Consider the following 14,166-nt stretch of genomic DNA (forward strand, 5'->3'; position numbering starts at 1 on the left):
CTCCTCGCGACTCCACACTACCTACCCTTTTGCCATCATCCCCATCCCCAACCGATTAAATCAGCAAACCATATTCCAATTTCTTTTCATGCTTTAAACAGGTATTTTAATACAACAAGAAACATGCTTAACAGATTTATCTTTTTACAATTATAAATTAAACAGACATTTATATTTAATCTCGAATGCCTACGCATAACACATATGTATAAGTGGATTTGACAATCCTACAGCATATATATATTATTTTAAAATTTCTTCAACGGATTCTCTTTAAGTGATTTATTCATCATGTGTTCAGTCAAAGCAACAAAAAATTACACCATACAAAAAAAATAGTATATAAAATATCTTAATTTTCTCTTTTCTTCTGTGTCAGCACAAAAAAAACCAAACCCTTCGCCTGGCTCAAGATGAGCATTACTTTTAATGAAACAACCAAGTGCTACAGCCTACCTAAAAGAGCTATCTTCGGTGGAAACGGATATTTCGGGCAGCTGGATATTTCAGCAATCAGGAAATTATTGTGGTCTTGGCACCCTGGTTTGGTGATTTCGTGTACTCGACTATCACCAATTTGACATCAAATACCAAAAATTACAAAATCAGTTGATACAATACGTATACATATGTATATATATATAATTTTTTTTTTTATCTTAAAAGAAACTGCTTTCATTTGCTTGTTGGGTTACATTAACCAAAAGCTTTTTACAAGAATTTTGCTGTCTTCACCTCACGTGGTTTTAGGGGCACTGTTGTACGCCTGTATGCTGGTGAAAAGTGATTGTGGTAGATTTCCGAAAAAATTTCCCTGGCGCCGACCAAAAGCTTTTGTTTATTGACCGGGTGTTCAACAAGGTTTAACTGCTGTTCCTGCGTACAACTGCTATTCCATATCCATCATGCGCATTAGCCAAAAACTATGTAGTTTTCGTGCCGCCTGGAGTGCTCGGCCTTTGGCCTTGAACATTGCTTTTTTCCGGACGAACGCGGGTTTCTTTATGGGCGTTTTGCCCCGCCGCACATAATTTTTGAACACCAAAAAAAAAACTGTACGATTTTGTCCTTACTGGACCTCGCGCCAGGGATATATGTATATATATATAAGTTAATACAAACGTTTACGCGATCCTGCGCACCGTCGACATACTCCACTTTAATGACACAGCTATTCTAACCCCTTTATATAGGCAATAGCTAAACAGCAACACCCCATCCTTTTCCTAAGCCCTAGCCCACCGTACCTACATTTCGTCATATGGCAACCTTCTGACATAGAACTTTTAACTTACCTGTGGTGAGAAAGTTGTTGCTGTCATTTGTTTTGACATTTCACGGCGCAGACCGGCATTAAAAGAAAACAAACCCCACATAAAATATATAAGATAATAATGCACAATGCGACCATTAATGCTGCATGGTCATGAGCGTTCCATAACTCAAATCAAACCCAATCGTGATGGCGATCTACCATTTTCATGCTCAAACGATCAAAAGCCAGATGTTTGGCACTTGCCAAATGAACGTCTTGGTGCTTACGATGGGCATCAGGGAGCGGCATGGTGCCCAGATGTTGATTGGACTACGACGAAACCTATATCGGGCGCAGGCGATATGACAACAAAACACGGGATGCAGAACATGGCGTTGCAATTGCACCCATACCTACAAAGTCGTCGGCGCGAACATGCAGCTTCAGCCACTCTGGCAAACAAGCGGCCCACTCCACGGATAAAGATATGGGACAAAATTCAGAACGGTTCGCGATTGATGCACGCACAGCAGATGAAAGCACTGCCGAGCAAAGCCCATTGCTACGTATACCAATGCTGGCATCTAAAATCACATCTATGCTGTGGGGACCCTTGGATGAAACAATAATCATAGAGCACGAAAATGGCCAAATTTCTGTTTGTGATATACGGGAGGGTAGTCGTGAGATTAATTCAGTAAATGATCATACGGCTGTTTATGCAGATAAATAAAGATGGTACTCTGTTTGTTACTGCATCCAAAGATGCAGCAGCGAAGCTATTTGACTTGGAATCACTGATGTGTCTGAAGACCTATAAAACAGAATGGCCTGTAAACTCGGCTGCAATCAGCTCAATTATGGACCATGTTGTCTTGGATGGTGGACAAGACGCCACGGAGGTGACAACAACATCAACCTGGTGTTTTTCCATGACGGCCACCCCACCCAATGCATCACGAGCGGTCCAAGGTAGCGTATATCTTGCAGACGCCCAAACGTGGGGAACACCCACCCTGACAAATATACTTTTTTATTTTCTTTCAGGAGTAAATATGTCTTTAAAAATTCATTTCCTACACTCCCATTTACATTTTTTCCGCAAAATCTTTGCGACGAAAGGGACGAGCATGGCGAAAGGTTTCACCAGCAAATGAAAATGATTGAAAGTCGGTATCGAGGATTCTGGGACGTCGCAATGATGGGTGAATACTGTTGGTTTCTCATAAGAGAAACCGATCCTAATCTAAATAAGCGTCAAAACAAGACACATAACTTTTCCAATTATAAAATAAGATCATAGAGATAAGACAGAATCATATGAACATATGCTATTATTTGTATGGTACTTAAGTTTTACTATATGGATATATTTATTTGAATGCTTATAACTTTAGTATTAGTTCATCGATTTTGTTGAATGAAAGCTTATTTTTTTGTAATAAAACAGAGCTTAGAGGGGAAAAAATCTGCAAAAAATAAAAATTTTTCCCCGATCCTTCCTCGTAAATTACAAATTTTTTTATATTTTTACAAAAAAAAAAAATGAAAAAATCCGTAATGATTGTTCGTTATCTTTGAATCTGCAGGGCCTAGCAAAAAGTGTTGTTTTGGAATTGCTCAATTCGTTCTTGAGATATATATGACTAAGTGGACCCATTTTTTTTTTTGGAAAAAACCGTTATTCGTAAATATCTCAAAAACGTTATCATAGAATTAAAAATAACTTTGATTTTCAGAATCAGGGGGTGATTTTATATAGGAATTTCATAATGGCGTCTCTGGTGCATAAAAAAATTGGAATTTGTGATCCAGTGTAATTATATTAAATGCAACTAACGTTTATTTTTTCTCCAATGTGTTACGACGCATTTTTGCATCCCCCCAGGGGGGGAACGATGTTTCTTATTCCCATGTCAATTTTGGTTTGGAGACAAACCGGTTTCGGCTTTGTACCATCTTCAGCGCTCAATTTTTTGTACGTACATATTTAATAATAAGATGCAAAAACGCGAAACATGAAAGAGAAAAAAATTAATTTGTTTTCTAATCGAAATTCGTTTTTAAATAGGTTTAAGTGAACACGCCGCCAAGGAGTTGTCCCTACTGCCTGGTACAATTGTTGGCACGTCGTTGATTGATGCACATGCTGGCGCTTTGGGTATGTTCGGTTGCCGTGCTCGGCTCGATGCGGACGACAAGAAACTGGAGTCCTCTCTCGATAATCTTGAAGGGAAAATGGCTCTAATTTGCGGCACTTCAACGTGTCACATGAGTTTGACTCACGAACCCTGCATGGCTCATGGTGTTTGGGGTCCATATTTTGGTGCTATTCTACCAGGCTACTTTCTCAATGAAGGTGGTCAAAGTGCTGCTGGTATATTATTGGATTTTATTGTCAAATCGCATCCACAATATACCAATATAAAAACCAAGTTGTTTAAAGATGAGTTAGTAAGAATTATATGAAGGAATATTGTAGTTGCGTTGAACTTAGCGAGTTTTCTTTTTTCTGTCGGTTTTAGGCACATTTATACATATTTAAACAATCTGCTAGAGAAGATGGCTTCAGAGCGTAGTTTTGACGACATATGCTATTTGACGAAAGATCTACATGTTTGGCCTGATTTTCATGGCAACCGGTCTCCAGTTGCCGATCCGAACTTGCGAGGAATGGTAAGATGAATACATCAACCTCTGAGTGGGACATTACTCCGGGTTGTTGTTGTCGTGATAACAGTGAAAAATATTTCCCGAAGAAACAGGCTTTTGTCAGATATGAAAACGCCACGATAGGGTTTAGGGGATTGGTTTGATTTCAACCGTCGAACCTGCTGGGACTATCTTATTATTATTGGTGTAAAAGTACTCCATACTGCACAGTAATCATATACAGTCATATAAGCGCAACGTTGATTTCCTTCAGTTTAGAGTCGTGACTATTGGGTCAGAGCCACACAAAACCAAAGAAAAACGAAGTCAGAAAGAGTTGGCTCGATGTTACTTTACTTTAGCCGTGTAATAAAACGCTTATCCTCGCTTGGATAATCTAGCGGCAACTAGCTACAGAACATGTTGTACCGAAAAGCGCAGACAAATCTCTGGTGGCCATAGTGTTTAACATATAGCTGAATCGGTTGCGATGAATAGTGACACATGGAATTAGTGTAAAGGTGAAACATAGACACATATTTCAGTTGCATCAAAGTATAATGCGTATTGAAATTTAGGAGTACTAATTTTATGCGCAGCAATTTCAGAAGAGTAGATAAAGTTTAGCGCTTAGCAGTCCATACAAAGTTTAAGTGTAAACGTCTATAGATGTAAAGTACCTGGGCGACCGAGCTTTGCTCGGCAATCTTCGAGTATGCCGCATAACATTCTTTGTTCTACATGTCATCATTAATCAAACTCTACTTTTTTATATGTACATATATTATATATTTTTACTTACCAATATTTATTTATTTATTTATTACGACTCGAAGAGCCTAGCTTATACAATTGAAAAAAATTATTGCATTAATAATAGGTACAGTAGTTTAACAATATGTACATCAGTTTAAATAGATATATGTATATATATATATATAAACGAAGAAATTTATAATTTTAGAATTAGATATATAAATTAGGAACACGTATCACAAACCAGCTCAGATCTTAGTATTTATTTTATCCTCATAGATTTGACGTAAGTGTATAACCTTTTTTTAAACAAGTTATTATCACTATTTTTTATGTATTCAGGTAGTTCATTGAAGCATTTTAACCCTTTGTAAAAAATACTATTTTGTTCAGATTCTGTTTTATAATTAGGTAATTTGAAATCATTTCTTTGTCTTGTATTTCTTCCATGGACATCATAATTAACTCTAATATTTGTTCTTAAGTACCTATTCAGGTAAATTTCCGGTTTTTATATTGCATACAAACTTCATCGTAAAGAAAAATATGTGTTGCATATCCCCTTGGGGGGCTAAGATACTTGGCTTGGATATCATAAGTGGTTTCAGGCTCTGGATCAGGGACTGATATCAGTCTTAGACCGGCCATAGTGACGAATGTCACGCGTGATTAGTTATCACGTCCTGCACGAGGTGCCCCTGCTTCTACTGATAATGGCGGATCTAGAGAGGACAACTCGATAAAACCCGCACCCCTTGAGTCACTGTGCCGAGCTCAGGGGAGGGAGAGTCAAGATCGGTACACAACGGTGACGAACTGGACTGTTTTAGGACTTTGATTTCACATTACATTTTGACTTGATGACATTGGGCTGGTAGGTGCGGTATTCTGCCACTTTAGTAGGTCGGGGTGAAACCCTACCAAAATGGCTGGTAGGCTAATGCTGCACCTGCCCACGTCCCGTTAAAACCGTGGCGGGCCTCAAGGTACGTTCCGGCTCCGTCGCCGTTAAGTTGGTGGTGTAGGTGCGGTTGAAGATTTTCCCGCTTCGCGTCCGGTCTGGCTCTGAACGCATTACTCATAAGGTAATGCGTCAACCCTCGCGTGGCCTCCCTGCGTAGCATAGATAACCACGAGATCGTTAAAGGGCGACTACACAATCGGCTCCGGATAGCGGCCTTGAGGGGGGACTTTTTTAGAATGGACAATACTAATACGAATCCGCCAAGGATGGGGTGCGGAAGAAGAGCGCTTTTGATGGAAATCCGTCAAATCAATCTTCAGCACTCTAAGGCGGCTTCCGCAAATTTGTTGCTCTGCCTTGAAAAAGGCGGAGTGGATATAGTCCTTGTCCAGGAGCCGTGGCTGAGTAGTAACGGCAGTAAGATTTCTGGATTAAGGACTGGAAAATTCAACACCTTGGTGCATGGGGAGGCAAGTAGGCCTAGATCCTGTGTGCTTGTTAAAAAAGAGATTAAAGCTTTTATTCTCTCTAATTTCAGCAATGCTGACGTAACCACGGTCTGCCTCGAGCGAGGAAGTAATGAAATGTGGGTGGTCTCAGCGTACATGCCCCATGGGGACGTAGTGGGACCACCACCTGCGATACTGGGTGAAATCATCGCTGAAGCAAGGCGGAGAGGTGTTGGCGTGATCATCGGTGCCGATGCAAATGCCCATCATAGCATTTGGGGAAGCTCGGATACCAACACTAGAGGTGAGTCTTTATTTACTTTTATTGTAGATGAGGGACTTTGTATATGTAATAGGGGGAATGACCCGACTTTTATTACTGCGTTAAGGGAGGAGGTCCTGGACCTCACCCTGGTTAGTAGAGAACTGGAAGGTCGGATATCTGGATGGAGGGTTCTCAACGAGCACTCCTTCTCTGATCACCGATATATTCAGTTCTCAGTGAACGAAGAACGTCCCGGTAAAATATCTTTTAGGAACCCTAAAAGTACTAACTGGGACTTGTATTGTAGGAAGCTGGGAGAGCTACTGCCTGCGGTGCCTATCATTAGTTCGGGCCTGTCCGAATCTGAGATAGACGTTCTGGTGGAAAACTTCACCTCGGCAAGCAATAGCGCCTTTCAGCTGTCCTGCCCATTGAAAACTTACAGGGGGAAGGGCAAGCCGCCCTGGTGGTCGGATTCTCTTGACGACCTAAGAGCGTCCAGTCGGCGGCTCTTCAACAGAGCCAGGAGGAGTAAATTACCCTCGGACTGGGAGCTCTATAAGGTGAGTCTGGGGATTTATAAATATGAAATAAGGATAGCCAAGCGAGATGCATGGCGAAGCTTCTGCGAAAACGTAGAAGGCTGCAATGAATCCGCGAGATTTAGAAAAATACTCTCTAGGAACCCCGCTCCTCTGGGGTATCTGAGAGATGATGGTGGGGACTGGTCGATGAGTAGCGAGGAGTCCCTAAGGCTTTTACTGGACAATCATTTTCCCGATGTCCCAGTTGCGCAGGGATCTTCGCCTGCATGGTCGGCGGTCGTTGGCCATGCAGAAGTGCCTACCATTCCAATACGGGAAAGTCAGATAACCTGGGCTATAGGGTCGTTCAAGTATAAGTCTCCGGGCCCGGATGGAATCATTCCTGCGCAGCTTCAAAGGTCTTTGGGGATTTCCTGCCGCTGGTTGGCCATCATATATACTAACTGCCTCAGGCTTAACTATATCCCGAAGTCTTGGCACACGGTTAGGGTTATTTTCATTCCGAAGGCCGGCAGAAGCTCTCATGTATCACCTAAGGATTTCAGGCCAATCAGTCTCTCGTCTTTTCTTCTTAACCTGTACCTACGGGAAAGGATACCTCGGGGGTTACTGTCGGCTTCACAACATGCGTACTGCAAGGGCAGATCGACGGAAACGGCTCTCCATTCGATTGTAAAGCAAATAGAGGGGTCCCTAGAACACAAAGAGTATGCTCTGGGTGCCTTTCTAGACATCGAGGGAGCTTTTAACAATGTCTTACCGGGGTCAATCGAAAGAGCTCTGGTGGGTTTAGGAGTCGAGGCGGCTCTGGTTGAATTTATTAGCAAACTTCTATGCGGCAGAATTGTCGCAGCGGAGTGGGGAGGGGCCATAATTAAGAGGAAGGTGTGCAGGGGCACGCCACAGGGGGGTGTCCTATCTCCTCTCCTCTGGGTTGTGGTAGTCAACGAGCTTCTTGTGGAGCTGGAAGCCAATGGTTGTCGGGTGGTTGCCTATGCAGATGACCTCGCTATCCTAGTCAGAGGCAAATTTCTGGGCGCCCTGCGCGATGTTCTTCAGGGCTACATGGATACTGTGGCTAGGTGGGCTGAATCATGTGGATTGGCGGTCAACCCGGGAAAAACGGAATTGGTCCTTTTCACAAGAAGATATAAGGTGCCCGATTTCAGAACTCCCGCGATTGGAGGGGTACCGTTGGTACTTTCTGATAGGGTTAAATATTTGGGGATTGTTTTGGACAAGAAACTGTCCTGGAGACCCAATGTGGAAGATCGGGCCAGGAAGGCCGCCATTGCCTTGTACTGCTGCAGAGGAGCTATCGGAAAGAGATGGGGACTCTCGCCAAGAATAGTACACTGGCTTTATGAGATGGTGGTCAAACCGATTCTGCTATATGGGGTGCTGGTCTGGTGGAAAGCACTGGACACGGCGAGCACCTCCAAAATGTTAGTGTCAGTGCAACGGACGGCGCTGATCGGTATCAGTGGCGCTCTCAGAACAACGTCTACCTTGGCACTGAACGTCATGCTGAACATATACCCAGTAGATATTGCGGGAAAGGCGGCCGCGGCAAGGTCGTTGGTCAGGCTTCGTGATATGGGATATAGACTTTCTGACCGCGGACACTAGCCTTCTTACCAGTTTCGACTTCATCCCGGACAGAACGGACTACTGTATGCCGATAACAGCTCCCTATACAACCTTCACCCCAGTTATTCCAGAGAGAGAGGATTGGGGAAGAGGAATTATCTGGGGCATGGGACCGGTTAACTTGTTCACGGATGGGTCAAAGCTGGATGGAAAGGTTGGTGGGGGGGTCTTTTGTCAAGAGCTAAATTTAAGCCGCAAGTTTAAGTTGGCTGATCACTGCAGTGTATTCCAAGCGGAAATTGCTGCGATTAAGGATGCGGTGGATGGAATGCTATCCAGTGCTACCACGGTTAGGGAATTTAACATCTACTCTGATAGCCAATCGGCTATCAAGGCCTTGAGCTCAACTACAGTGCGATCGAGGGTGGTCTGGGAGTGCCTGACCTCGCTTGCGATTGCATCGAATTATTTTACAATTAAGATTATCTGGGTCCCGGGCCATAGTGATATCCCGGGTAACTGTCAAGCGGATCTCTTAGCCCGCATCGGTACAACTGAACCGGATGAAGATGGCTGTAGGGACTTCGGGATCCCGCTGGCCACCTGTGGATTGCTCCTCCATAGCTGGGCCTCGAATCAGCTCAGCAAACGTTGGGCGGATACCACGTCTTGCAGGGTAGCAATATCTTTCTGGCCGAAAGTGGATGGCAGGAGGTCTGCTGAAATAATTGGGTTCACTAAGGCTCACCTATCAATGGTCATTGGGGTTTTGACAGGGCACTGTCCCATGGGTATCCATGCGGTACGTCTCAATATACTGGAAACTCCATCCTGCTGCAGCTGTATCGAGGATGATGAGGTGGAATCACCAAATCACTTTATGCTTGATTGTCCAGCTTTTGCCAGAATTAGGCGAAAGTACTTCGGTCGCGACTCACTTGGATCTCCCGAGGATATATCCAAAGTTGAGATCGGTATCATTCGGAGCTTTATCGTTGCTACCCAACGATTCTCTAAGTAGCTGGATCTAGGTCACCGTTATTTTTGGTGTATGTGGTATCACAACGGACCTTCGTGTTGTCCAAGTGAGCTATCCTTATCAGGGCAGCTACCACCTAACCTATCCTATCCTATATCTTTTACTGGGGTATCATAACGTTTGTTTAAGATGAATCGCATAGCTTTATTCTGAATTTTTTGCAATTTATCGATTTGCGAATCTTTCATAACAAATAAAATTGTAGAGCAATATAAAAAGTAAGGTTCAACAATAGATCGATATACTTTAGTTTTATAGTAATTACTTAGGTTTTTGCAGGTTCTCTGCATAAACCATATTTTAGTTACTATTTTATTTGTTATATAAGCGACATGGGCATTGAATTTTAATTTACAATCTATTACGATACCAAGGTAGTTAATAGTATCTACGTTTTCAATTTCTGAATTGTTTATTTTGAGAGTACCAACATCGGAAACATTCTTTCTAGTTATTAACATGTATTTAGTTTTTTCGATATTTAGTTTAAGTTTGTTAGCACACAACCAAATATAAAGGGCACTTAAGTCACTTTGTAATTTATTTCTTAAATCATTTTCGTTTCTACCGCTTATGGAAATTAGTGAAGCGTCAGCAAACAATTTTATTGAACTATATTTCAAAATTGAATTAATATCATTAATGTAAATGTTGAACAAAATTGGAGCGAGGACAGAGCCTTGTGGGAGCCCAACCTTAACATCCACTTCATCTGACAACGATGAGCCAATGATTGTTGTTTTCTAACGGTTGCTTAAAAAACTTTTAAACCAGTCTAGTTCTAAACATTGAATGCCTATGTCTGATAATTTTTCCACTAGTATTTTATATCTATTATCTCTATGGTTTCAACAGCTCTTTTAAGATCAACAAAAACTGCTAAAATCGTCATTTTATTACTAAGATCATCTTTCCATTCAGCTAAAACCATATTTAAGGCTGTTTCACAGGAATGATTTTTTCTAAAGTCTGATTGTTGAGGTATAAGTATCTTATTTTTTTCTGTACCAATTGGTTCTTTACCACAAGTTGTAAAATTTTTTCATCGCTGGGTAATGAATTTATGGGCGGTAACTCATCTGCTTTAATAGTATTTTTAACTTTCTCTATAGGAACAATTGTTGAAGTTTTCCACATACTAGGCACTATGCCACTACTTAAACTTTCATTTACTATTTGAGAATAGAAGAAGCCTAAATAGGGGGTTGCATCTTTCACCACACCATCTGACAATAATTTTTTTCCACCTCTCACACCTTACTGACAAGTTCAGCGATGTTATCTGATCTAACTTTGACTAATTTAAAAACACAGTTTCTTTGATTAGTTATATATACTTCTCTATCAAACACCTCTATATTATTACAAATATTAGTAATACTATCAACAAAATATTTATTTAAGTTGACAGCAATTTCCGATTCGCCATTGTATATTCGACCGTTTATTACAATCTTCTTTATTGATGTATCTTCTTTTCCCATACTTATGGCCTGTTTTAGATATTTCCACATCATTTTGCTATCATGACTATTTTTATACTCAGTTGAGCAGAGCTCACAGAGTATATTAAGTTTGATTGGATAACGGTTGGTTGTACATATATAAAGGAATCGAGATAGGTATAGACTTCCATATATCAAAATAATCAGGATCGAAAAAAAATTTGATTGAGCCATGTCCGTCCGTCCGTCCGTCCGTCCGTCCGTTAACACGATAACTTGAGTAAATTTTGAGGTATCTCGATGAAATTTGGCATGTAGGTTCCTGAGAACTCATCTCAGATCGCTATTTAAAATGAACGATATCGGACTATAACCACGCCCACTTTTTCGATATCGAAAATTTCGAAAAACGGAAAAATTGCGATAATTCATTAAAAAAGACAGATAAAGCGACGAAACTTGGTAGATGGGTTGAACTTATGACGAAGAATAGAAAATTAGTAAAATTTTGGACAATGGGCGTGGCACCGCCCACTTTTAAAAGAAGGTATTTTAGAAGTTTTGCAAGCTGTAATTTACCAGTCGTTGAAGATATCATGATGAAATTTGGCAGGAACGTTACTTCTATTACTATATGTATGCTTAATAAAAATTAGCAAAATCGGAGAAGGACCACGCCCACTTTTAAAAAAAAATTTTTTTTAAAGTAAAATTTTAACAAAAAATTTAATATCTTTACAGTATATAAGCAAATTATGTCAACATTCAACTCCAGTAATGATATAGTGCAACAAAATACAAAAATAAAAGAAAATTTCAAAATGGGCGTGGCTCCGCCCTTTTTCATTTAATTTGTCTAGGATACTTTTAACGCCATAAGTCGAACAAAAATTAACCAATCCTTTTGAAATTTGGTAGGGACATAGATTTTATGACGTTAACTTTTCTGGGAAAATGGGCGAAATCGGTTGATGCCACGCCCAGTTTTTATACACAGTCGTCCGTCTGTCTTTCCGCATGGCCGTTAACACGATAACTTGAGCAAAAATCGACATATCTTTAATGAACTTAGTTCACGTGCTTACTTGAACTCACTTTATCTTGGTATGAAAAATGAACGAAATCCGATTATGACCACGCCCACTTTTTCGATATCGAAAATTACGAAAAATGAAAAAAATGCCATAATTCTATACCAAATACGAAAAAAGGGTGAAACATGGTAAGGCAATTGGATTGTTTTATTGAAGCGAATTATAACTTTAGAAAAAACTTTATAAAATGATTGTGACACCTACCATATTAAGTAGAAGAAAATGAAAAAGTTCTGCAGGGCGAAATAAAAAACCCTTAAAATCTTGGCAGGTATTATATATCTAATTAATTAGCGGTATCCAACAGATGATGTTCTGGGTCACCCTGGTCCACATTTTGGTCGATATCTGGAAAACGCCTTCACATATACAACTACTACCACTCCCTTTTGAAACTCTCATTAATACCTTCAATTTGATACCCATATCGTACAAACTCATTCTAGAGTCACCCCTGGTCCACCTTTATGTCGATATCTCGAAAAGGCGTCCACCTATAGAACTGAGGCCCACTCCCTTTTAAAATACTCATTAACTCCTTTCCTTTGATACCCATATTGCACAAACGAATTCTAGAGTCACCCCTGGCCAACCTTTATGGCGATATCTCGAAACGGCGTCCACCTATGGAACTAAGGATTCTCCCTTTTAAAATACTCATTAACACCTTTCTTTTGATACCTATATTGTACAAACAAATTCTAGAGTCACACCTGGTCCACCTTTATGGCGATATTTCGAAAATGCGACCACCTATACAACAACCACCGCTCCCTTTTAAAACCCTCATTAATACCTTTAATTTGATACCCATATCGTACAAACACATTCTAGAGTCACCCCTGGTCCACCTTTATGGCGATATTTCGAAACGGCGTCCACCTATAGAACTAAGGCCCACTCCCTTTTAAAATACTCATTAGCACCTTTCGTTTGATGCCCATATTGTACAAACAAATTCTAGGGTCACCCCTGGTCCACCTTTATGGCGATTTCTCGAAACGGCGTCCACCTATGGAACTAAGGATTACTCCCTTTTAAAATACTCATTAACACCTTTAATTTGATACCCATATCGTACAAACGCATTCTAGAGTCAACCCTGATCCACCTTTATGGCTATATCCCTAAACGGCGTCCACCTATAAAACTATGACCCACTCCCTCATAAAATACTCTTTAATGCCTTTCATTTGATACTCCCTTTTAAAATACTTATTAACACCTTTCTTTTGAAACCCATATTGAACAAACAAATTCTAGGGTCACCCCTGGTCCACCTTTATGGCGATATCTCGAAACGGCGTCCACCTATGGAACTAAGGATTACTCCCTTTTAAAATACTCATTAGCACCTTTCATTTGATACCCATATCGTACAAACGCATTCTAGAGTCACCCCTGGTCCACCTTTATGGCGATATCTCGAAAAGGCGACCACCTATACAACAACCACCACTCCCTTTTAAAACCCTCATTAATACCTTTAATTTGATACCCATATCGTACAAACACATTCTAGAGTCAACCCTGGTCCACCTTTATGGCGATATTTCGAAACGGCATCCACCTATAGAACTAAGGCCCACTCCCTTTTAAAATACTCATTAACACCATTCGTTTGATGCCCATATTGTACAAACAAATTCTAGGGTCACCCCTGTTCCACCTTTGTGACGATATCTCGAAACGGCGTCCACCTATGGAACTAAGGATTACTCCCTTTTAAAATACTCATTAACACCTTTAATTTGATACCCATATCGTACAAACGCATTCTAGAGTCAACCCTGATCCACCTTTATGGCTATATCCCTAAATGGCGTCCACCTATAAAACTATGGTCCACTCCCTCATAAAATACTCTTTAATGCCTTTCATTTGATACTCCCTTTTAAAATACTTATTAACACCTTTCTTTTGATACCCATATTGAACAAACAAATTCTAGGGTCACCCCTGGTCCACCTTTATGGCGATATCTCGAAACGGCGTCCACCTATGGAACTAAGGATTACTCCCTTTTAAAATACTCATTAACACCTTTCATTTGATACCCATATCGTACAAACGCATTCTAGAGTCACCCCTGGTCCACCTTTATGACGATAT

The 14,166-nt window shown here is 40.7% G+C and overlaps 1 protein-coding gene and 1 pseudogene across 8 annotated transcripts in view; both read left to right on the forward strand.

Moving 5' to 3' along the window:
* LOC137251808 (FGGY carbohydrate kinase domain-containing protein) overlaps positions 1 to 14,166 on the forward strand; it is a 204,417-nt gene that overhangs the window by 14,258 nt on the left and 175,993 nt on the right. For 7 of the 8 annotated variants that reach the window (XR_010953345.1, XR_010953347.1, XR_010953346.1 and 4 more), the window contains exons 3-4: positions 3,327 to 3,705; positions 3,775 to 3,931. Coding sequence is in view for 4 of the 8 variants with exons in the window: in XM_067786679.1 (XP_067642780.1) it covers positions 3,327 to 3,705; positions 3,775 to 3,931 (536 nt within the window). In the remaining 4 variants the exon portion in view is untranslated. The remainder of the gene's footprint in view (positions 1 to 3,326; positions 3,706 to 3,774; positions 3,932 to 14,166) is intronic. The other variant, XM_067786677.1, reaches the window with a different exon arrangement.
* On the forward strand, positions 1,124 to 2,114 carry LOC137251810 (eukaryotic translation initiation factor 3 subunit I-like; annotated as a pseudogene).

Source organism: Eurosta solidaginis, chromosome 5, assembly GCF_040869045.1.
Source record: "Eurosta solidaginis isolate ZX-2024a chromosome 5, ASM4086904v1, whole genome shotgun sequence".
NCBI classification, from domain to species: Eukaryota; Metazoa; Arthropoda; class Insecta; order Diptera; family Tephritidae; genus Eurosta; species Eurosta solidaginis.